General features: G+C 44.3%; 1 protein-coding gene across 3 annotated transcripts in view; it reads left to right on the top strand.

Moving 5' to 3' along the window:
• Positions 1 to 22,117, top strand: part of ARHGAP31 (Rho GTPase activating protein 31) — a 69,538-nt gene that overhangs the window by 26,638 nt on the left and 20,783 nt on the right. For 2 of the 3 annotated variants that reach the window (XM_021548871.2, XM_021548869.3), the window contains exons 2-3: positions 20,795 to 20,897; positions 21,387 to 21,531. In XM_021548871.2, coding sequence (XP_021404546.2) covers positions 20,795 to 20,897; positions 21,387 to 21,531 — 248 coding nt within the window. Of the gene's footprint in view, positions 1 to 10,436; positions 10,503 to 20,794; positions 20,898 to 21,386; positions 21,532 to 22,117 lie in introns of those variants that run through there. The other variant, XM_021548870.1, reaches the window with a different exon arrangement.

Raw genomic sequence — 22,117 nt, 5'->3', positions numbered from 1 at the left:
AATAATAATAAAAAAAAATTCTATAAAGAATTTCTGCAAGACTTCATTTTATAGTCTCTGATTTAGAAGGGAGAATATGCAATAACACAGCTTTGCCTTTGCACACCATGGGATGGGTTCATTACTGACTCATGGATAGGACTGTCCCTTACAAGTTGCCTGCAGCAACTTCAATTGATTCTGGCTTTGGGACCAGGCCCAACCTTAATTTATAGATAGAAGTAATAATAATAATGCATCCAAACAAAAAGCTAGGAGGAAAGAAGTGTGGCAGAGAAATGGAAAAGGACACCAGAGGAAATGGATAGGAAAAGGGAAAAAGGGCAAAAGTAGTATGGAGAAAAGCATGTGAGGAAATTCCAATATGCTTGAAAGGGAGGAGGTGGAGGTAGGAAAAACTAGTCTGAGGGCAAAACTGACTGTACTGGAACAAATGGAGACTGCTAATGAATAGTGGAAGAGAGAGGGCTGTAAGTGGGAACAAAATCCAAAATAGTGGCAGCTTTGTTAGTGGGGTGGAACAGAGGAAGAGACACCATTCTGGCTACAGACAGCTGAAGGATAGACAGGAACATGCTCAAAGTGTTGACCACTCTTTTATCCAAAACTCCTCTTTTTTACCCAAAAGTAAAAGTAAAGATATTTACCCAAAAGTGAGACAGGGCAAGAGGTAAAAGAACAATTTCTGCCTCATTTCAGCCCTTGGAACAAGCTTGGTTTTATGAAGTGCAAAGGAGATGGCATTGAGTTACTACATTGCAAGTGACACTTTTTTTTTCATCAGCTAACTACATTTTTTCATTCCCCTTTTGGCGCCTAACTGATGTAAAAATGAGCTTCAGTCTCTGACTAGTTCCAAAGTCTATGGATGTGAATAAGAGCAGCTTTGCCTTGCTTGGTTAAGCTCTCAATACTTAATGTTTAAATGTGCTCATCTTCATCCCCTGCTGAAGGATGCAGTGCTTCAGCTTTCTTTGCTTTGGAAGCCTGTGCTACGAATCAAAACTCCTCTGGATTTTACAGTCTCCAGCAAGGTCCTACTTTTAGATCTTTCAGTTCATCCCCCTTTGAGACACACCTGTGCAAGAATATGAACTTAGCCTGGAGTTTTCTTCCCTCTGAAACACATCAGCCAAGTACTAAAATCAGGATAAAGGTCATGGCCTGAAGTGTGTGGCTCAGCTGTGCTGGCTGTGGAGAACTGCAAAGACAAAGAGATGATGGACTTGTACAGCAGCACTGCAGCTATCAAAATGTAAGGAAGTTTGATTAAGTTGATCTCAACGCCCTTTTCCTGCAACACCCCTTCTTGTGTTTGCAAAGTGTTTGTTAGTGTCTCAAAGCCCTTAGTACAGCAAGATCCAGGAGTCAGAAAGGCAAAAGAAACACAGTCCAGAAACCCAATTCCTGGACATAGGCCTTTGAGAAATGTAGCACATTAAAGGATTTTTTCTTTGGTTGCTTCCTCTTTCCTTGCTTCCTCCAGTCTTTGTTATTCCCAGCAACGACTTTATTTACTTATTTGCTTCTTCCCAAACCACTGGACAGACGGGGGCTTCATCAGGGAGCAGTTTAGCTGGAGTGGGCAAAACAATGGGGCTTTAATCAGGGTGCCTCCAGCAGCCACTGCTGGCCAGAGGTTTCTCTGAATTCCCAACATGGAACAGTTGCCTCTTTCATGAAGTGCCTGTGGGATGAGCACAGGATTGCTACACCCAAAGCATTTTCATGCAGCCACAGCTCTCTGAAAGGAAACACTGCTGAGGACACCGCCTGCAACGCCCCAAGCTACTGGGGTGACCAGCATGAGAGAGTCTTTCTTCCAGGCCTGGGCTGTGTTTGCCTTCCACATGCAATCTGTGAATAGCTCAAGCCTGGAAACTGTTTAGGAAAGCATCTAACTTTTCCCTTAAAGGAGAAAAAAAAAAATAAAGGAAGGAAAAAGAAAAAAGAGTACGTCAGGGATAAAGAAATAGTTTCCAGTGGCTTGATGCAGTGTGGCCAAACTATTTGTAATAATTTCCTTCAAATTCCCTTTATATAGAAAGAATTAAATATGAAATCATGAATCAGGAAGCAGTCATCCTGCCAGCCAGTGACATGCACAGAGAGATCAGAGCAAAGTGAGAAAGACACAGAACAGCAGGAAACTTGCAAAAACCTTTTTTAGCTCTCTCTTTTTCTTCCTCTTTTTGTTTAGTGTACACATTCATGTAGAACTAACATTTCTGACCCAAAAGAAGCTGCAGGAATCTCCTGCTGTTCCTTGTCTCTCCGATGGCAGCCCTAAACCTTCCTGTCTTGATGTGTCTCATCTGTCTGTGTTTCCTGATGGATGTTGCAGTCCCCAGATGTTTGGATACCTGATTCATCTCAAAGAAGACTGTGAAACATTCGGTATTCTTAAATACACAGCTTTGTAATTGCTTTGTTTAACTTTGCAACATTCTGAACTCATATAAGGCAATAATAAAAATCACTGCTGTTTTCCTTCAAAGTTTTTTGCCATTGCTGCTTCTAAATTTGTGTGCACACAATGGCTTTTGCTTTTGCATCAGCAAGGTTTTAACATTTCTGTTTCCTGAATCTGTATTTTTCCAATGGCTTTTTTTCAAACCCTCTGTAAAGGTTCCTATCGGGAGTCACCAGGCTTTTGTGTAAAGGAGGACAGATGTTACCCAAGGGCTAGCAAACTAAAGTGAAGAAATTTAGCCAAAAAAACCTGAAGTCAGACAAACAGACCTTGTGCCTGTTGTCTAAAAAGGTCTACAGGCCCACAAAGTTGACTTGAGTAGCATTTGAGTTTTGCATATCTCAGGAGCCTGCTGGATTACACTCTTGAGCTCTCTGGAGCCTTTGTTGTGTCTCAGCCAAAATTAGAGATGAAGATGCCTCTCTGAAGCCCTGTTCATTTCTTGAACTTATTCATCTCAGATTGCTCTGATCAGGGCTGAATTTGAAGTACAGACGCCTGACTTCAATTTCCCTGAAATACAGGGTGTTCATCTCAGGATTTTTATCTGAGTCTGTCTCTAGCTTGGCTCCAAGGGAAAAGAGAATAAATACTACAGGCCAGGAGACTGCAGATGCAAAAAATTATAGGCTTTAAAATGTCACTAGCTGAGCACATAATAGATATTCTTCACATTTTATGATTAGCTGTTGTGCTCTGTTGGCCAGTGCTGCCTTCCTGATGCAATTTATAAAGGAGTCTCAGGTCAGAGTGAGGCAAGCCAGATTCAAAACTGGATTTCCTGAAAACACCACTATCTTTTGCAACTTTTCCTTAGTTTTCTTTGAGCAGGACAAGCTTGCCTGTGTACACCTGACTGTGACTCCCATCCGCTTTGCCATCTCCCCTTCCATTCCTAGTCCAACAGGACATCATCCACCCAAATATCTGCTTCCACACTGCAAAACCAGCTGGTTTATGAACCAGGTTATGCAGCTGAATCATGCCATCATGCCCAGCATTTCAGACCAAGGGAAGTGCATTATGTGTAGCATTCATACAACTGTCTCACATCACTGCCCAGAGCCATCTTAGAAACTGGGATGACCTGAATGCTGTGTGTGAAACCAGTCTCTACATGGGGCCATCTGTGCCTTGGGTACCAGGGCACTGATCTTTAGACCTTGGCAGCTTTATCTGCACTTCATGGATTTGTAGCTTCTCTGCAGCTCCTTTCGTCTGCTGCTCGGGTGGGCCAGAGGTGCAGCTGGTCTCACTGAATGTCCCCTGCCTGGCATCCTCTGGTGTATGGAGCTGTGGAATAGAAGGGGATGTGCAGAGATGGAACATCCTACAGTGTGGCAAAGTTGGATGGAGCAGGACTGTACAAACCAAGGGATCCAGTTAGGAGCATACCCCTTGTCTGTATGTTGTGCCACAAGCCTTCCCTAGCATGGGGCTCTCGTCACTCGCTGTGTCCTTTCAAGCACTCCATACACAGAGTCTCCTGCGGTGGGACACAAGCAGTTTAAGGGATTTTCATGTTGTCAGGAAAAGAGTGTCTTCATGTTGTTACTGTGTCTCTGAAAGGTTTCTCTAGCACCTTGTTGCCTTCTGACTCCTTGCCTCCATTTCAGCATGCTGCCTTTTACCACTGAGCTCCTCCAGAGGCACAGCCTGCATGGCATGGGGCCAGCCTCTGACCTCAGTGATACTAGTATAAGTCTGGGATACTGCAGCCAACTGGTATGGAAGTACTCAGTTCTGAATATACAGAAAGTACTCCCAGCCATAAAGGGGCTTATGATTTGGGTTACTGAAACAGTAGATCAAAGGCAATTTCTATGTGATAGCCATACTTGCAAATCTCTCTTGTGACAAAGCGTTTCTTCAACATCCACACTTTTCCTGTTACTACCAGAGTGAGCCTTTAATTAATTCCAAGGAAGTCCAAAGAATGCACCAGAGGAACTCAACTGATGCCAAGAATGAAAAAAGAACAAAATTTTAGGTGGATTTGTCCACAGAAGATAGACTGTTGTAATTTGCTGCAGTTGACATTTAAGACAGTGGTGCTGTCAGCTCCAAGAGAAGTATGGTGTGTTGGCCTAGAACACTTCTCAGATTGCTGGGAAACTCCTGGTGAGGATGGATATGGATCAGAGGAGTGCTCAAGTTGAAAGTGTCAATGACACTGTCTGCATAGGAGGTTTTGGAGACCTGGAGACAAGGCATTGTCTGTTTTGAGTGCACTTGAATGACCTTTCTTGAATGAAACCAAGCTGCAGACAAATATGATCTTTTGTGAGACTTACAGCAAAATTCCTCTTTGGCCAGGGTCACTTTTTGTTGTAATTGAAGAAAATTAATGGATAATAAAGAGTGAGAAAAAGCATTGTGATAGGAAAAGACCAACTGAACCTGAGAGATGCAGAGCAGAGAGCAGGAAGAGGCTCAGCTCATTCCTTAATTGGATCACATCCTTACCATAATGCTTCCCAGGAAAGTGCAGTAGAGCAGCATTGCTCAGGCTTCTCAGGCTGAAGCCAAATATGTTATTTTAGAGGCCATGACCAAAATTTTGCAGCATATTGGTGGGCAAAGCAGAGAGAGAGAGAGCAGGACAATAGCCCTGGAAGTCCTGACGATCCCCCTTGATACAAACACTTCAGGTGGGCTGAGGAGCAGCCCTTACTGGGGAGTGCTGGCTAAAAGTGTTTCCTGTGATGGGGCAGAAAGAAATGGACTGTGGTTGGTAGTTTCCTCAGCTGATTTTCCCCATTCCTTCCAAGAACTTTGCCCTGGGCTACTGTGACAGCAGGCAGACACATTTTATGGGCAGTTCCCTGAGGTCAGGCAGAGCCTGCTGGGCTCAGCATAGACTCTCCTGCAATCTTACAGGGAACAACATGGGTCAGGAAGGTCCCAGGTCATCTCAGAGCAGTCCTGGGGGCACCTGAGGAGGTCTCTGGGGCAGGATATGCCTGGCCACCCTATCCCTACCCTGACACACATACCCTTGGATTTGACAGAAGTCAGCAGAGCTAGAACAGTCATGAGATGTGAGTTCTGACAGCTCTGCAGTCAGTTGGCTCAGGAGGCAGCAGTAATGCATATATTTGGACTCTTCCTCCAGACAAAGCAGGGAATGTGTCTGAAGGGGCAAGTGTCCATCCCAATATCCAAGAGAGCCCTGAGCCCCCAGCATGGTTTTCCTGTGTGCTTGGTAGCATCAGCAGCTGCTGGTTTGGAACAGTCTGCATGTCCTTGTGCCAGCCAGGGCAGCTGGAGGTGGATTTGTTTTCTGTTGATTTCATGGCAATGTTGCTGCTTCAGGCCACTGCCTTGGTGTGAGGAACAACATCCTAGAGGAGACACCCAGTGAACTGCTGAGTGCTCCATGGCTGGCCAATCCTCATGCCCGGCGTGGGAAGTGGTCAGACCACCCTGAGGGCATCAACAAAGCCTTCATGTTTGCTGACATTTCAAGGGAACAGAGAAGGGAGCAAAAGCTGGGAACAAAAGCTAGGAACAAAAGTCTTTGATGCAATTTAGAGCTGCAGTTGGAAGATATGGGCCTGAATTGTAAATGCCAGATCCAAGTGCCTTTTTGCTGGGGAGGGATTTTAAACCGCCACCCAGGTCCCAAAGGTGGGGTTTGAGTCTGAATTCCAGGGAAAGAAAATTATGCTGAAAACTGAGTGCTCTGTGAAATCAGAATGACAGGTAAAAAGAGGAAAAACTAGGTAGCTGAGGAGATGGAGGAAGTCAGAGGACGAGGAATGCAAAAAGTGTGGTATAGCTGATACGTAAACAGAAAAAGCATCTTTTGCAAGAAGTTCAGGCCTCTCCTCACCCACCCCCAACCTCCCTTCCCTGAAATGATCAGAAATATTGCAGTTTCTCCCTAGATGACCCCTTGATACAGTCTTGCTATTATTGTGGTATTCAGTTATGAGAAAACCATTCAAAAGGAAAAAAAAAAAAAGAAAAGAATTATAGAAGTGACACCAAGCCACAAAGCACAGGACCAATTCCAAACATTCCCAAGATCAGGGCTACTGAAGTCTGATCTTTTGGCAACAATGGACTTCTAGAACAAAAAATCTAAACGTTTCTCTGACCATCTGATCAGTGATCTCTGATTCCAATCTCCTGAGGTTTTAGCCTGTATGTTCAGGTTTAGGATAGAACTTTGGTTAGGGAGATTCTTTCTGGTTTGGTGGAAGCTTGGGGGAAACTGATCCTCTTCCAGAAAAACACATTTGTGTGAGATTTTCAACTCATCTTTCTGGGTCAGTGATTCTGACAAAGGTAAGTTTCTGTTTGCTAGGAATTGAGACAAAAGAAAACTGGTGCTTAACCTTGAGTCTTCCACTATCTCTGTGCATGACTCAGGCTGCCAAATAATTTCTGTTTCTCTTTTTGCACCTATGGGATGAGAATGATCCTTGTCCTCTGTTAATTCTTGACTCCTTGCCGAGGGCTTAGATTTTTGCTGACATAAGCAAAGCACATTTTGTGAGACTGTGCTGAGGTTTTATCCTCACAATGGGGGACGTGACATACAAGCAAGATTTCAAATGAGGGGTTTCTGTGTCCTGAGGGTTGAAAAGCAAACCATAGGACACTCACCTCCTTTTTTCTCATTCATTGACAAGAAACACATGCATTATTCTGGGCTTCAGCTTGCAAGGAACAGTGCTGCCATCCTCAGAAGTGTACAGAGAGGAGCAAACACTAGGCAGGCATTGATGATAGCACTCAGTGTCCATTAGAGCTGGTTCCTGTTTTGCACTGTGCTGTACTCCATCTTCCCCTACCACAAGACTTCCTTTCATCCAGAATTGGAATAAAAAAGGAGAAACTACTCCTAAATAAAATTTCTCCAAAAGGTTTAATTATGTTTAAAATAATGATAAAGTAGTAAATATATTTCATCTTCTAGAAACAATGTATTTGAATGTTTGTTTGAAAAATTGAACAGAATCCATGCATTCTGGTGAAACATTTTGATTTTGTGACGTGCACACTTTCCTACTGGAAAATCTTTCAGCTGGATGATTTTCAAATGGCCTTTGTTCCCACATGCTTTAGTATCCAATTTAAGCTCCAGCTGCTGGTTGTGGTTGCCCCTTGCTGTAGTGAGTGCTGGCACTTATGCTTTCCTTTAACACAACAAACCCTTCCAGGGAATCTTTCTGTGGCTTAAAAGGCATCACCTGATAATGACATGGGAAGGTCAGTGAGATGATTTTGTCTTTGTCTCAGTGGAGAACCATTCAGTTCAATCTCCTGATGGAGTTTGAGTATCCAGGAAACCTGCCTCCCACCTTCTCCCTGAGAAGGCAATTCTGTGCCATACTATGTTTCAGTTTTAGGAGGTTTTCTCTACTCTTTAATGTTCTCTCACAGTTTCATTCACTCGTAGCTACAAGCCCTTGATCACCAAGAAGCAGCTGTTTCACTCTATGTTGTGCCTGCCCTGTGCACACCACTACTGCGTGCCTTCGTTTCTCTCCTGGTCATTTGGGCCAGCTGTGCCTATTTACCACCAGTGCTTTGTTCTTCCTTGCTAGTTAATCCCTGTAAGTCATTAGAGTTTCTGCTCCTTTTCGCTTCCTCCTCCCCATATGCTGCATGGTATCCTGTTTTCCTTGTAATTGTAGCCACACTGCAGGGCTGAAAGACTCAAGGATTTTTCCATTAATAATCCCCACGCCCTTTTCCTGGTCAGTACACTGCTTAAGAGGGATTGAGGTAATTCATTCACGAATAGCAGCGGGATGTAGAGAGGGGGACAGAGCGTTAGGAAGATGTGGTCATGGTGGAGTCTGTCTGTCCTGCACGACCCTTCAGCCAAGGGAGGTTTTGCTCGTGGTCCCCCCATCCCACTGCCGTGTGTGAGCACTGGCATGGCTCCAGCCATGGGGGGCACACCCTCTGTGCCTGGGAAGGCTTGCTCCAGTGTCAGCACTGCAGATTTCAGCAGCCGCGGCCAACATTCTCCTGCTGGGAGAATGTAGGTGGGCTTTTTTTCCTTTGCATCTTGCACCCCTCAGCAGCCGTTACGATTTTGCAGCTGCACCTTGGGTAAGACTTTCTTCTGGTGAGGAAAACTAAGCCCCAGACCACTCTCTTGCAGCTCTGCTGGCTCTGCCAGACTTGGGGCCATATCTGCTGCTGACTACAGTTGCATACAGCTGGAATAATTTTGTCCATTTGCCTCTGTGGCAATTTATGAACAGAACTTGGAAGTATAGTCCTTTGCTTAGTTAATGCAGTGTCACAGGAAGGCGACTAGGCCGCAGATAGGAAAAAAAGGAGAAAATCACATTATAACAATATATTTTATTGACATATACCTGTGACTCACCCCTAGAAGAGCACTAGTTCTAGACAGTCTGCTATGGAGCAGGTCCTATTCTGGTTACTGCTGTGCGCCCCTTAGAAAACACCCTCCCCAGCCCACCTGTTTGGCTACAGTGGTATGGAAAATGCAGTGGTATAGAAAATGTTGGGGGGCTCTATTTCCCCAGTCAAGGGAAACCCTTTCTTGATGGGGTGTATGTCCTAAGGGAACCCAACTGCTTGCTCTGTGAGGGAGGCCATGGGACCCTCGTGGCTGAAATCCTGCGAAGGACAGGCAGCACTGTTATCCTCTGGCTGTGCTCCTCACCCTCTGCCTTGCTGTGTGTCCCTATAGCCACAGGCTCCACGACTGTTTCTTACACTGAGCAGCAAACTGCAGAATTCCTGCTGGGAGATGGGACAAGCCCATTGGCTCCTCTAGTGGGACAAATGCAAACCTTGTATACAATGGGCTGGGGGAGGCCCAAAATGATGTCTGGTTAGGTTTCCTCTTCTCTGTTGTGGCAGTGGCACACACAGTGGCAGTCTGAGGAGCTGAAGTGATTCAGCTTGGTGTGAGCTGTGTTCTGCACATTCGTCGCCCATTTTCTCCTCTGTTGATGAAACAGCACTGGCAGTGGTGGTGATTCCTCCATTTGAGAGAATAAAAAGGAAGGCAACAGTCTAGTGTAAAGGTCTTGGCATTTCCCACAGCTTATGACAGCACTGCTGGAACGCAGGGGCTGTGGCTGTAGCTATTCTATTGTGAGCTTACATTCCTTAGCAGTGGGAAATCAGCAGCTGTAATTAGTCTCTGATGTTCTCTGCTAATAAGTGATTTTCTGCTACTTGCAAATATCAGCATCCCTAAGACATAACTGTATTGTTTTGACCTCTTATCTCTTCTCCCTCCTCCTCATTGAGAGGGACCCCAGATGTTCTCCAAGACTACTTGGAAAAAAAAAAACATCCAGCCTTGCTCCTCCCTATTACATCCCTTTCTCCAATACTATTTTTTTTCTTTCCCGGCCAGTGGGTAGGAAAATGGTTCCTGCTAGTCCTCATGGAAAAGGACACAGATGCCTTCAGGAAGCCCATTTGCTTTAGGAGGAAGAGGAGCCTGACATCAACAGGAAGAGCTGTGCAGCAGAGCTGCTCTTGCCTCTGAGAGAGGGGGGCCTTGAAAACAATGTCAGCTCGCAGTGTAGGACTGGCCAGCAGGAAACGCATGCACCCTGGTGTTTGCTGTGCAGAGGAAATGATAAGCACTACCTGGCCTGACTTGGAGCACAGATAGCATGGGGGGAAAAAAAAAGAGGGGGGAGGGGGAGCGGGAAAGTTGTTTTTCTTCATACCGCTTCAGAGCCTGTCCTTTGCAAAACGGAAAACAAAATAAAGTGTGAAATATGGAATGCATCAGGAATCTGTTGGGGGGCTTGGAAACTGAGGAACGCAATTGCCAAGTGATTAGATTTACTGCTTTAGTAACTGCTTGATATTGGGCTTTTTCCCAATGTTAGCCCTAGAGTGACCCTTAGTTTGATAACCCCTGGCATGCATATTTATTAAGAGGTGAAGGGAGTGATAGGCTGGTATCCCCTGTAGAACTGGGAGGATTTTTTGTGCAAGAAAGACATGGGGAGAGTACTACCACTGGGAGCAGAAGGGCCTTGTGAGTACAAAGAAAAGTGCTGTACAGGTAAATATCTTTCCTGACTTGTCCTTACTAGGTGAGGGGATAGAAGCCTTCTTGAGAAGTAAGGAGATACCATCAGCTGTGTTTCTTTTCTTCTTTTACTAGTCTTTAAAAGCAGTATTGTGCCTTCTTCATCACTGACCATCTGTCAGAATTAGTTTCTATTTCTGATGTCCTTGCACCTTTGGCAGGTAGTTGCAGAGGTCCCTGTGGCTTAGCCTTGAAAAAAACATTCCTTGTCCCCTGGGTGCATTTCTGTAGTTGTGTGCTGACGTCCTGATGTGGAGGTGGACAGACACAAGCAGCATGGCAAGAAACAGTCTAAACAATCCTAGCCCAATGTCAGCCTCTAGAAGGCTGGCAGGCTTTGTGACACCATCTGCAAATGCTATTCTGCCTCCTTTGCTGTCCTTGCTGATTCTCTCAGGCTCTGGAGAGTAAGCAAACTGCCCTCTTGCAACATATGTGAGCACTGATGTGCCACAAGGCTGGCAGATGGAGCAGAGCTGTGCTCCCTGCTGTTTCTGCAAGAAGCCCTGAAGGAGCAGCACCACATCCAGATGTTTGAGCCAGGCTGCTCAGCAGCTTCTTGTTGAGCTCTTTACCCTCCCTGGTGTACGGAAAGGAAAACAAGATCCTTGGGATCACGACTGTAAGAATTCACTTTACAGTGCTGCAGCCTATGAAGATGAAAACGTGCAGCCAATATGACCCATATCCCATGGGTTGCCCTTCTTAACTAAATTACTGAGTGAAACCAATCTGCTGAGACTGGTTCTGGACTTGCTGATGCAGGTGTCCGTGCATGCTTGAGGAACAGCCCCCAGACCAACAGCTTTCCTTGGCTGTGGGTGAGTGCTTCACCCAGCAAAGCCTTCAGCAGCAACAAGCAGAGCAATGCTACAACAAGCAAGAGGACCAGCATGTCATGATGTGTCCCCAGACCTATGACATTGGGCTAGCATGAATTTCACATCTTTTGACTTTGTTAGGCTTTGATTGACATCTCAATAAAACCCAGCTATTTGTCTAAGAATGTCATGGTAATGCACATGAAACCTCAAGCACACACTCCCACTCATGTACATACATAAACAAATATGGGGGTATGTATAAAAATACATTCATGTATATGCATTTATATGCTGATAATGCATTTATTTATGTGTAGAGTTATATGTGTCTGATCAGATGCTGCTTCTGGCAGAATTTTCCCCATGATTTTTGGACACAGAAACTGAGCCCACATACTGTTGTGATCATATATCCTGGGCACTACTTAGGATGGGCAGAACAGCACCTTGTTTCAGCAGAAAAACATCAGCAATCTGAATCACCCACAGCTTAATCCTCTTCAAAGAAAGACTGACCTGTTTTCAGCCTCCTCTAAGCAGGGCTGGGGGGAACATTTCTAGGTGACCTTCCATTGCCAGCAGAAGTCTTAATTGTCCACTCTGTGCTGAAACTCACACCATCATTTTGTGCTCCTGTAAAGCTGGTGAAAATACTTCTATCATTTGAATACCTCCTTTACTAGTATTTGCATGTCACAGTAAAAGATAAGAGGATGTAGAACAAATTGATTTTCTTTTCTTTTGTGGAAGATACTGATGAGTCCAATGGGATTTTTTGTATGAGTGTGTTTCTTTGGGTCAGGAAACCTAGAATTGAAAACACTCAGTCTAAATATAAGCTTAGGAACTGAGCAAAGATGGAATGAATTTGGTGCTGCTTGGCTACGAATTATAATGCTTGATTATTGCTAGTGCCTTTGCATGTTTGTTTTCAATCAGATTGACATCATAAAACCTTATTTACTTTCTTGCAAAAGTCTGTTTTCATTTGCCTTTCACTTCTCATTTGAAGCCGTTATGGGTTTGCATTTGGGCTCCTCATCTGTCTGCCTGTGATATGTAATGATCCTCATTGATTTTTCCTGCTCTTTGCCCTAAGTTCTTGACTGTGTGTAAAACAGCCCATTTGAAATAACCTCTGGAAATTGCTGGACTGCTCTTGACTAGGAGAGCCCTAGAGGCAAGATCAGGAAGAGGCCTGAGTGAAAGAACATTGCTGCATAACCTAATGTCAGTCTGCATCAGTCCATCAGTGTGACAGAGGGCACAAGAAAAAGGAAGGGAGAAGATATTAAGTGCTGTGAGATTCAACCCTGCCATTTTTCTTCCACATGAGAGCTTGGTCCAGGACCAGCTTCTCTGTTACTTTGTACCTTGCTACTGAATGATAACCTGGGCTCTCAGAGGGGTCATGGGTCCCTGTTCTCCCTTTAAGACACCTGAGGTCATTGGGACTGCCATCCTGAGTTAGCTGGCACAGCTGGATGTGTGCTTTAAAGCTTGGGAGTGGCTGTCAAGTATGCTTGAAGGAGAACCATGAGTGCTGGTGGACCTCCATTCTGTCCTTGCACATTTGAAGGAAAATTGCACATTCCAGAAATTTCCTGGAAAAGAATAGCAGAGAGAACTGCAGAGGAGCCCACTTTGCTGTAGCTTGGGTGTTCATGAGATAACAACCCAGTTCCTTGCTTCATCCTGTCTTTCTGCAGCCTTCCAATAGCATTTATTTGGGAATTATTTGCTTTGTCACCACCATGCCATCACTACAAAAGTGAAGTAAGGATCTGTGGAGCAGTGAGAGATCATTACAGAGCAGGACAGGAACTGCAGGCAGATGCATGTCCTCTAGAGATTGCTACAGATTTCAGTGTATGGAGATGGTGTTTGTGAAGGGCACAGGACAAAGGACTTCAAAACTGTTTAACTAGTTGCTGGTATACTTCAGGTGCACATCAAGACCTAAGCACTCAGAATTTCCTTCTAATAGCCCCAATAGTCTGTCTTATAACGAGAAACCTGGAATCCCTATTGCCTGGCACACTAGAGTCCAAGTTGAAAAGGACTAAGGGACAGACTAACCCTGACAACTAATCAGGTGGCAGGCCCAGGTAAAAGATGGAGACTGCACTTGTTTTATAACTTTCTTCTGAAGCTCTTGTAAATGAAAACATGTAGGTCAAAATCTGGCAAGAGGAGGAAGTAGCTTATTGAGTCCATATAATTTTGTTGCTTTGTTGCCAGCAGTTAAGTGGGTTAGTATGGCTTACTTGGGTTTCTATGCTTAAGAGGAGAGCAGAAGAAGAAAGGAAAGTATGATATAGAAAACATACCATGAGCTTGTTTATTGATCTGGATGAAAGACAGCAGGCTCTCAAGAGACTTCAGATGAAGTCTACATTACTGACTTTCCATCCCATCACCCAACACTTACCTGGGCTCTTCCCTGGCAGGTTGCTTCTCCCAGCTCCTTTGAGCTGCAGGATTGGCATTGCCCCATTTTGGCACTCCATCAGCTGGTGCAGCCTTTGGATTTGTTAGTGGTTTTCATACATGTCACTAGAATCAAGGCCAATGGCAGAATTCCTGTCTTACACCTTGCTTATCATCACAGTATCTAGGCATTTACCAAGACAGAGGTCAATTCATTACATGGAGCTTCAAAACTATTCTGATATTTTCTATACTTACACCCGAATCTATTTCCAGACACAGCATAAATTGTCCAGTTAGTCCTATCTACAGAATTATTTATCCCAACTGCTTGTGATGTGATAAACAAAATGTTGTACAATATCCACTCTAATCTGCTGTGGATCAGAGTTAGGATTTGAATGGTTAGCTGAGGATGTGCACAGCTCATTGACCTGCCATGCAGATACTGAGCCACTGTTTTCTGAGGTGGTTGTACCATAGGATCATAAAAGTTAGGAGTGGAGATATCCTGTTCTGTTATCTGTTTTTTTTTTTTTTTTTTTTTTTTTTTTTTTTTTTTTTTCAGGAAATTCTCAGCAGGATGTTTTCCTAACAAAACTATTCTAGTATTTAGTACAACCTCTTTCAAAAGTGCCTGCGTGACAGAATTTGCCAGCTATGTCAAGGTAAAGTCACATTTCAGAGGGGCACAGTGACCGCTGGGCTGAGAGTCAGCGTTCAGTGTCTGCTTTGGCAGTGCTTCCTCTTAGGCTTTCTTTGATGTGTGCTGTCTGTGAGCTGGCTGGGTCTGCCAAAAGCTTTTTCAGTCCTGCTTCAAACATCACAGTTGTCAGATCTGCTCTGGAAAAATCAGATGTTCCTACATATCTTATTTAGATATGTTAGATGTAAGCTGGGTATAATATCAATGGGGAAAAAAAATCCTTGATGGTGGTGCCATTGGCTTCACTCAGACTCACAGCTGAGCCTGCAGGTTGTGTTGAAATGCATGTGCCTGGAATCAGAAGGCCACATCCCAAAGAGCACTCAGTGTTTCCACTTCCCATGCAGGCCATGGAGGGTGATGGCTCTCAGCATTTGACAGATCTGAGATCTGTTTTTCCTACATTTTTGCCCACCAAATCAGAACAGTGCACAGGACAGTGCTTTCATCACTGGGAATGGCACTGTTGTGATAACCTTTGTGACATTGCAGGGGCATTTCCCATAGAAGCAGAGGGAAAAAAACACATGAAGCGTGTGACTTACACAGTGAATAAATTGTGCTGTCCATGTGGACAGGATCACCTTGGTGCCAACCATTCATCCTTTTAAACTGAGTTTATGGCAGCTAAGGGAGAACAGCCAAGGTGAATTGTAACAAGTTGGTTTGTTTTTAAGCCTGTTTGGTGCTGTTTACCTGTCTCATGCTGTTCAAATACAGGGGGGGTGTGTGTGTATTGGAGGGGTTGTGGCAGCTTAGCCACAGCTAATAGCCAAATTCAACACACTGGAATTTGAGAGTGGAAAAGGTTTTGAATTTTTTTTTTTTTTTTTTTTTTTTTGTTTTTTTTATTCTGTAAAATGAATTTAATGCTGGTGAAAAGCACAGACATCCTGGAAAATTAATCTCTTTGTCCTTGTAGCATTTATATCCTGACAGGGCAAACCATCCTCTTTCCCAGCCCTGGCAACTTCATCTCTGAACAAGAGAGACCCTCTGCAGGGATTTTGGATGCTGTGGTCCCTTCCATCCCTGGCGGCTGCTGGCAAGGAGATGGTGGAAGGCAAAGGAAATGCCACGTGGGAAGGCAGGATTTGCCACTGGTTAGGGCTGTGCACTGGGAGAAAATCTGGTGTTGTGACTGATGTGCTGCACCAGGGCTCGAGTGAGCTGCAGGGAGGAGAGAACAGTTTGATCTGCTCTTGAGTCTGTTTCTCAACCAACCTTATGCCTAGTGAAAATTGGGTTATGTCAGCAAAAAAGAAAAAAAAATATAGTGAATCAGCTTTAAAACTTGTGATTTACAGTAGAAAGTCAGGAAATGCAGAAAAATATCAGAGATACTGATGATCAAGTATGTTGCCATTTGTACAATGTTTTTCCTTTCCTGTGATTAGGAGGCCAACTGAATATATTAGTTGGTTCTGTTTCATTATTTTTTGTACAAAATAACTTGCACTTAGTATAGACTGAAACACTTTTTAAAAGGAAGTCTTTCCTATTTTAGTAATTTAAATTGAAACAGGAGACTTTTGACCTTTATTGTCATGGAACTGACATAGCATGATAGGAAACATGCACTACTATTGAGGGTAATTGAAGACAATTTAAAAAAATACTTATGTATAACAAAACCAAAATGATGAAATAAAAATGTCTACAACTTTTCTTTTTTTTTTTTTTTTTTTTTTTTTTTTTTTTTTTTTTTTGTGGTGCAGAATTCATAGTGGGGAGAAATGAAAAAAAAATCCAAACTATTTCCTGCAAGTCAAAAATCAAAAAGTTGTTCCAGGTGAAATGAAAGGTCTGCATTTATCCTCCCAATAGCTGAACTAAAATTAAAATAAAATTAGAGAGGACATGAAACCTCCACCATGTGGCAGAAACCAGTGCTTATCCTTACAAGGAGTAGTGTAAGAAAATGACAGAAGGATAAAGTAGACAATTAAGTATGCTGCTATTCAGTCCGTTCAGTGCAGTGTACCCTGAGCACATGGCCCAGTACAGGCTAGCTTACTGTTTAACTGGGCACTATTCACACTGACTGGGTAGGGTGTCTCTACCCCATGGAGACTTAGAGTTTCTTCTGGAAGGTGGCACTGAAAGTCACAGGATATTGCTTGCATCTCCTGCTGGACCAGCATTTTCCTTGCTCTTTGCTGGCTTTAGTGGGAGGCCAGGTGGCCATCCTCCCACTGGTCACTTGAGGGGATCACTCCCTGTTTTCTTAGTGACCTCTCCACCTTGGGCTGCCTGGGGATCCAAAATGCTCAATCCAGTGCCAGATGAAGCCTTTGTCAGGCCGGCAAAGGATGGGCACCTTGCTGGTGGGTGGGAAGGGACAGGAGAGGGCAGAGTCAGCAGTGCTGGGAGGTGGGCATTTCAGTGCCCACTGCTGCCACTGCAAGCTGGGGGCATCAGAAGGAGGACAACCCAGTGCCTGACCCAGTGAGAGCAGCAGACACCTGTAAAGAAGTGGCATGGGCTGTTGTCTTGGAAAAGACCCTGGTGAAGGTGCACGTCTGTGCATGCTGAACTTGGAGGTGATACCCAGTGAGAGTGGAATGAGTTACTGCGACTGCCCTTCTGGTTTATTTTCGTCTAGGGGAAGAGAAGTATTGTCTTTTGTATGCAGTATGTTTATAACTCAATTTCCCTTCTGACTGATGCCTTGCTCCACGCGCTCTCGTCCTCCTCCATCTGGTTTCTATTGTAGTTTTAAATGAGGACAGTTGGACTGTCTGGCAGAACCAGCGGGGTCTGTGTGACACCAGCCATCCCTTCCAGCTTCTAAACCTTCCAAGCTTCCAGCACAGTGTTCATTATAGGAGTGTCAAGATTGGACTCCCTGCCCCCATCTCCTTTCTATGCCTGCATGTACAGCCCCTGCTGCAAATCCCCATCCATGTATGATCTTCCTTTGGGAGACACCCAGCCCTGTGATTTACATGCCCTGTGACTCTGATAGAGACCTGCTGTAAAGCACATGCCAGAGTCTGTACCTTCCTGCATTCAGGGTTGATCCCAGCCTCAGTTCATCAGGAGCCATGTCTGAAATAATCCTACCAGCTCAGAAACTCCTGGAAGTGGGAGAGAGCTGCTCACTGCTGCTCTAACCTCACCAGCCCCAAAAGCCCAAAAGGCTAAGCTTTGTAGGAGATCAGAGCAGCTCAGGAATGCCAGAGCTACAGGTCCTGCTCAAAGAAAACATTTATTGTGCTCCAGTTCCATACAAGTGCTGCATTTAGGGGTTTGATTTGCAGGAAGTCGATGTAGTCCCTTCACCTCCAGGGATCTGAGGTTGAAGTCTGTAATTTTCAGTTGCAAGTGAAAAGTGTCTTATATGGGATTTTTTTTTTTGACATCACAAAACTGCCACAAATTTTAGCATAACTGACTGTTTCTCTTCCTATGAGCCAAAGACCTGGTATGGCAGGAAATCTTGTGCATGATGAGTGAAGGGCACTGGCAGAGATATGTGAGAAGTCTAGGGTTGCAAAAGCAAGTTAAAATGCAGGGCTGCTGTAAGAGATACTGGCAGAGCTCAATGTATATTTCCTATTTGCAATCTGTAGGTTGTCTCTGCTCTGGAGTTTTCACCCACTTTTAAAAATGGGTTGAATTTTATACATTTGCTGCAGGTTGTTCCCCTCAGGCCCCTGTTTTTTGCTTACCAGTCCTCAACAGATGGATCTAGCCTTCTCTTCTTCTTCTGTATAGGGGGTTTGCTTACCTGCCTGAGGCCTCTTGTCCTAATTCACTCCAAGGAAACTTAGAACTCAGCCAAAAAACTTTTGTGATTTAGTAGCTCTTACTTTCAAGAGGTCAAATTAGTCACAACAAACATCAGTATGTGCATTTTTAGGTGGTTTTCTTATTCTTAATACGGAGGTTTTTAAAAAGTATCTCAAAAAGGATGCTTTGTGCATGGACCCCATTTTTTGGCAGCCAGACACCATCATATGAGGTTTGTCTCCATGAAAGACTGTTAACCTTTAGACAAACCTTGTCATGTGGCTATCATGATCAAATATGTTTTCTGTTCAATTAATTCTTCTTTTTTTAGGTTGCATGGAGTTCAATGGTTTCTATCCTCTCACAGATAGATCTGAGGTGGACGTGGATCTGCCTAACTTTCATTTTTGCTGGTTACATGTCATTTATTCCAAGACCCCTACCAAGAAGGAAATTTTATAATGCTATGTATGCATAGCTTCTACCATAAAGATGTTAAAGCCTGATTTTCCAGAAATGGAAATCAGACCTGAAGTAATTTGTCTTTCCCTTCTTTTAGCATTCTCATCACCATATGATCTGAATTCCCTACTGCAGTTCCAGATAATCAGGACTTACTCAGAGACAGGAAGGTCCTCTTTTTTTGATGTGTCACTACTTGGACTTTTCTTGGAAGGATATTAAGGAAATTTAGTACTTGTTTTTCCCCCCTCTATCTCCTTCTACACCATTCAGTCTGCACAGCAAGCAGGTGCTGCATGCACTGAAAGGAATGCTTCTCAGGTTCTTTCCTTTCGGGAAGGCACTGATTCCCTCCGAAGTCCATGAGGAGAGAATACCATAGCTTTGTGACTGTTGTGAACAAAGCTTTCACTCTGAAGACTTCATCTGTTCTCTTTGCAATTCCTTGGTTTCATGAACACTATTGTAGGCTTAGGGCCTCTGCCATGAGCTCCACCCAACAACTTGAGGGTCTTGAAAATCAGCACAAGGGCTTTGAGTGTGACACAGCATGACCAATGTACTCATGTTACGAGTGCATGCTCAAAAACCCCATGAAGTCAATTTTTCCCTGTTGTTTTGGAGAAGGTCCTTTGCCTGAGAAGAATTAGTCTGTTTGGACCATTCAGGCTTCCAAGTAATCACTGAGACTTTGTGTATGCCTGCATTTGGGTTGGCCAAAAGACAAGAGAAGGGACACACAAAAGGACTTCTTCTTTACTTCCCTCAGCAAGTCAGGAGGCAGAAGGGCAGCACTTCCCTGACTGACTGGCTCAGTGGCAGTGTGTCACTGAGGTGGGTGCAAGCTTGGAGCCCTTCTCTCCAGAGCCTGTGTCCTGCAGTGCTTGGCAAGGACAGGTCCACCCCATGAGCTGGCTCTGGCCCCAGTGGCTCCCATGGAAAATAGTAAAATAATGAAAATGAATAACGTACTAACTGTTTTTGTTCAGGCTGTCACTGGAGGGCTGTCTTTGGATGTCATCTGATGAAGCACACGTTAACATATCATTATAGTCCTGAACTTTGAGCAGGAGAGCTCCGGGAAGGTCCAGCCAGAGGCATTGTCTCCAGGGTGTCACAAAGATGAAGTAATTGCTATGCCTGGCTTTCCAGTCAAATCTATGGCTTAGTTGGTTTTCCTCCATACAGCTTTTGAAATGTGCAGTGCAGCAGAGTCAGCATTACAGCTGGGAACTTTTGACTTGTGCATTTACTGACTTTTATGCCTATGGCTGTGTGAAGCATTGCATTAAATACACAGTAGTTTCTAGCACCTAATAAGGAAGGGCTTTCTTACTGTTATTGTTATAGCTTGGGTTGTTATAGTACTGGGGACAGGAAGGCTTGATCTGACCAAGAAAATGGGGAGTTCCTATACCTATATAATGGGGAAAAATATAAACATATACTTTGGGTCCAGGTCTGGATGTAAATGTTGTGCCTCAGGCTCCTCTCAGCTTTAAGACTGGTTAAGTCTTTGTCTAGTTATGCTGATTGAGTTCTTTTGAAGTCAATGTCAGGTTTTGTCAGTGTGCAGATCTAGTCAATATTTGAACTTTATTCCCCCTCATTGGGATTTATGAGCACTAAACTGTGTGTATGTAGGCTTATATGGAAGTGTGAATGCTTCTCTGATTTTTGTCCAAGCCAATAAGACCTTTTGGCACAATTCAGCAAGGCTGGAGCTCTATACTGAAGAGGGTGGAGGTTCCCAGGACCTCATGCCTTACCACATGCTTTCAATTAGAATTAAATAACTTATTTTATTTTATATTGGAAGAAAAAGGAAGAGAGGGAAACCCTACCTTTCTTTCTGCTATGTTACTGTGACTTCAGGGTCAGTCATTGTCACATGTCAATGAGCATTGCATGGCACAACCACAGCATATCCTCAAGGGCACCTTGCAAGGGTTATTTTTGATTTGCCCTGTATTTCTGTCATTGCTGTACCCTTTCTGCATCCACAGAGAGCCTCTGCTGTTTTTTCATGGAACTGTCTCCTTTGTGGTGACCTGTGGGAGCTGTTAGTGTGTATTCACTGGACATCTTGCTTTGCTTTCCTCTCGTAGTCCCTTACGTGCTGAAGAGCTGTGCGGAGTTCATTGAGACTCATGGCATCGTGGATGGGATCTACCGGCTCTCAGGAGTGACATCCAACATACAGAAGTTGAGGTAAGGGCCATGTTTGGGAGTGTCAGAGGGATGCAGGGACATTGCTCAGTACCTTTGTGGCATTAGTCCCTCAGGTACAGACTGTGACCAACAGACCTCCACACTGATGCAGAAGATAAACTATCTTTGAAGTTGGTAACAGGGAGAGACAACATTTTAGGGACTAGTCAAAAAAACCCCTAGATCTCCCCCTGCATCTCTTGGTGGGAAAGGCATGGAGGGTCTCAGCACAAATGCTGAGTTGCTCTCTCTCACTCTGGGACAAAGCAATCTCTTTATATCAGTTTGAGGTCCACTCCCTGTGTTAGCGATAATGGCAAGTAATTGAAACTTCAGGGCCTGAGCTTGGGACACAATCTGGGCCAGCCTGCAGAGACATCTCTGCTTTCCCATTTGTTTTTCTCTAGCTGTAAGCAAGTACTTAGGGTGGAGTAGTGGCCTGCTACAGTTCTTATTCACCCATATTGTTATGCTTCCATGCTCTTTCAGACAAGAGTTTGTTTCTGACCAATGCCCAGATTTGACAAGGGAAGTTTACCTCCAGGACATCCACTGTGTGGGGTCACTCTGCAAGCTGTACTTCAGGGAACTGCCCAACCCTCTCCTCACTTATGAGCTCTACAAGAAATTCACGGTGAGACCCTTGGCTGTTCTTGTTCCTCTCCAGCAGTGTGGATGTGCTGCAGATTCCTCCATGACAGCTGTTTGGGATTCACTCCAATGTCCTGACTTCTGGTGCATCTATCCATATAAACACTTCTCAGTGCTCTTCCCTTCTCATCTCATGTTGGCTCTCTTTCCCTGTCCTTGTTTCTTTTCACCATTTCATGTTTATTTCTCTCAGTTTGTCTGCTGTTTCCTCCCCTTCATTTTGCTATTTTTTTCACTGCAGTGCTCCCCTGCTGTCTCTCCATTGTGCACCTCTTCCCAGCACTACTAATTCTCTTTCTTTTCCTCATTACTGTCCATCACTGAGTCCTCTGGGTCACCGGGGTTGTGATCATAATCGCAGGGGTGCGGTTTCCTCGTCCCTGCACCTCCAACTGCCCCTGACACCTGCACCAACTGATTGTCCAGCCCATGTGTAAAGCATCAACTTTTCTGTATCTGTCACATTTTTCATACCGTTTGTAGGGCTGCAAGTGAGGATACTGGTTATGCCAGATACGGCATATCAGGTCCATCATGATCACATTATAAATACAAATGGCAGAGGAAAG

This window comes from Lonchura striata, chromosome 2 (genome assembly GCF_046129695.1).
Source record: "Lonchura striata isolate bLonStr1 chromosome 2, bLonStr1.mat, whole genome shotgun sequence".
NCBI lineage: Eukaryota > Metazoa > Chordata > Aves > Passeriformes > Estrildidae > Lonchura > Lonchura striata.
This window is presented reverse-complemented; position numbering and strand designations above follow the sequence as displayed.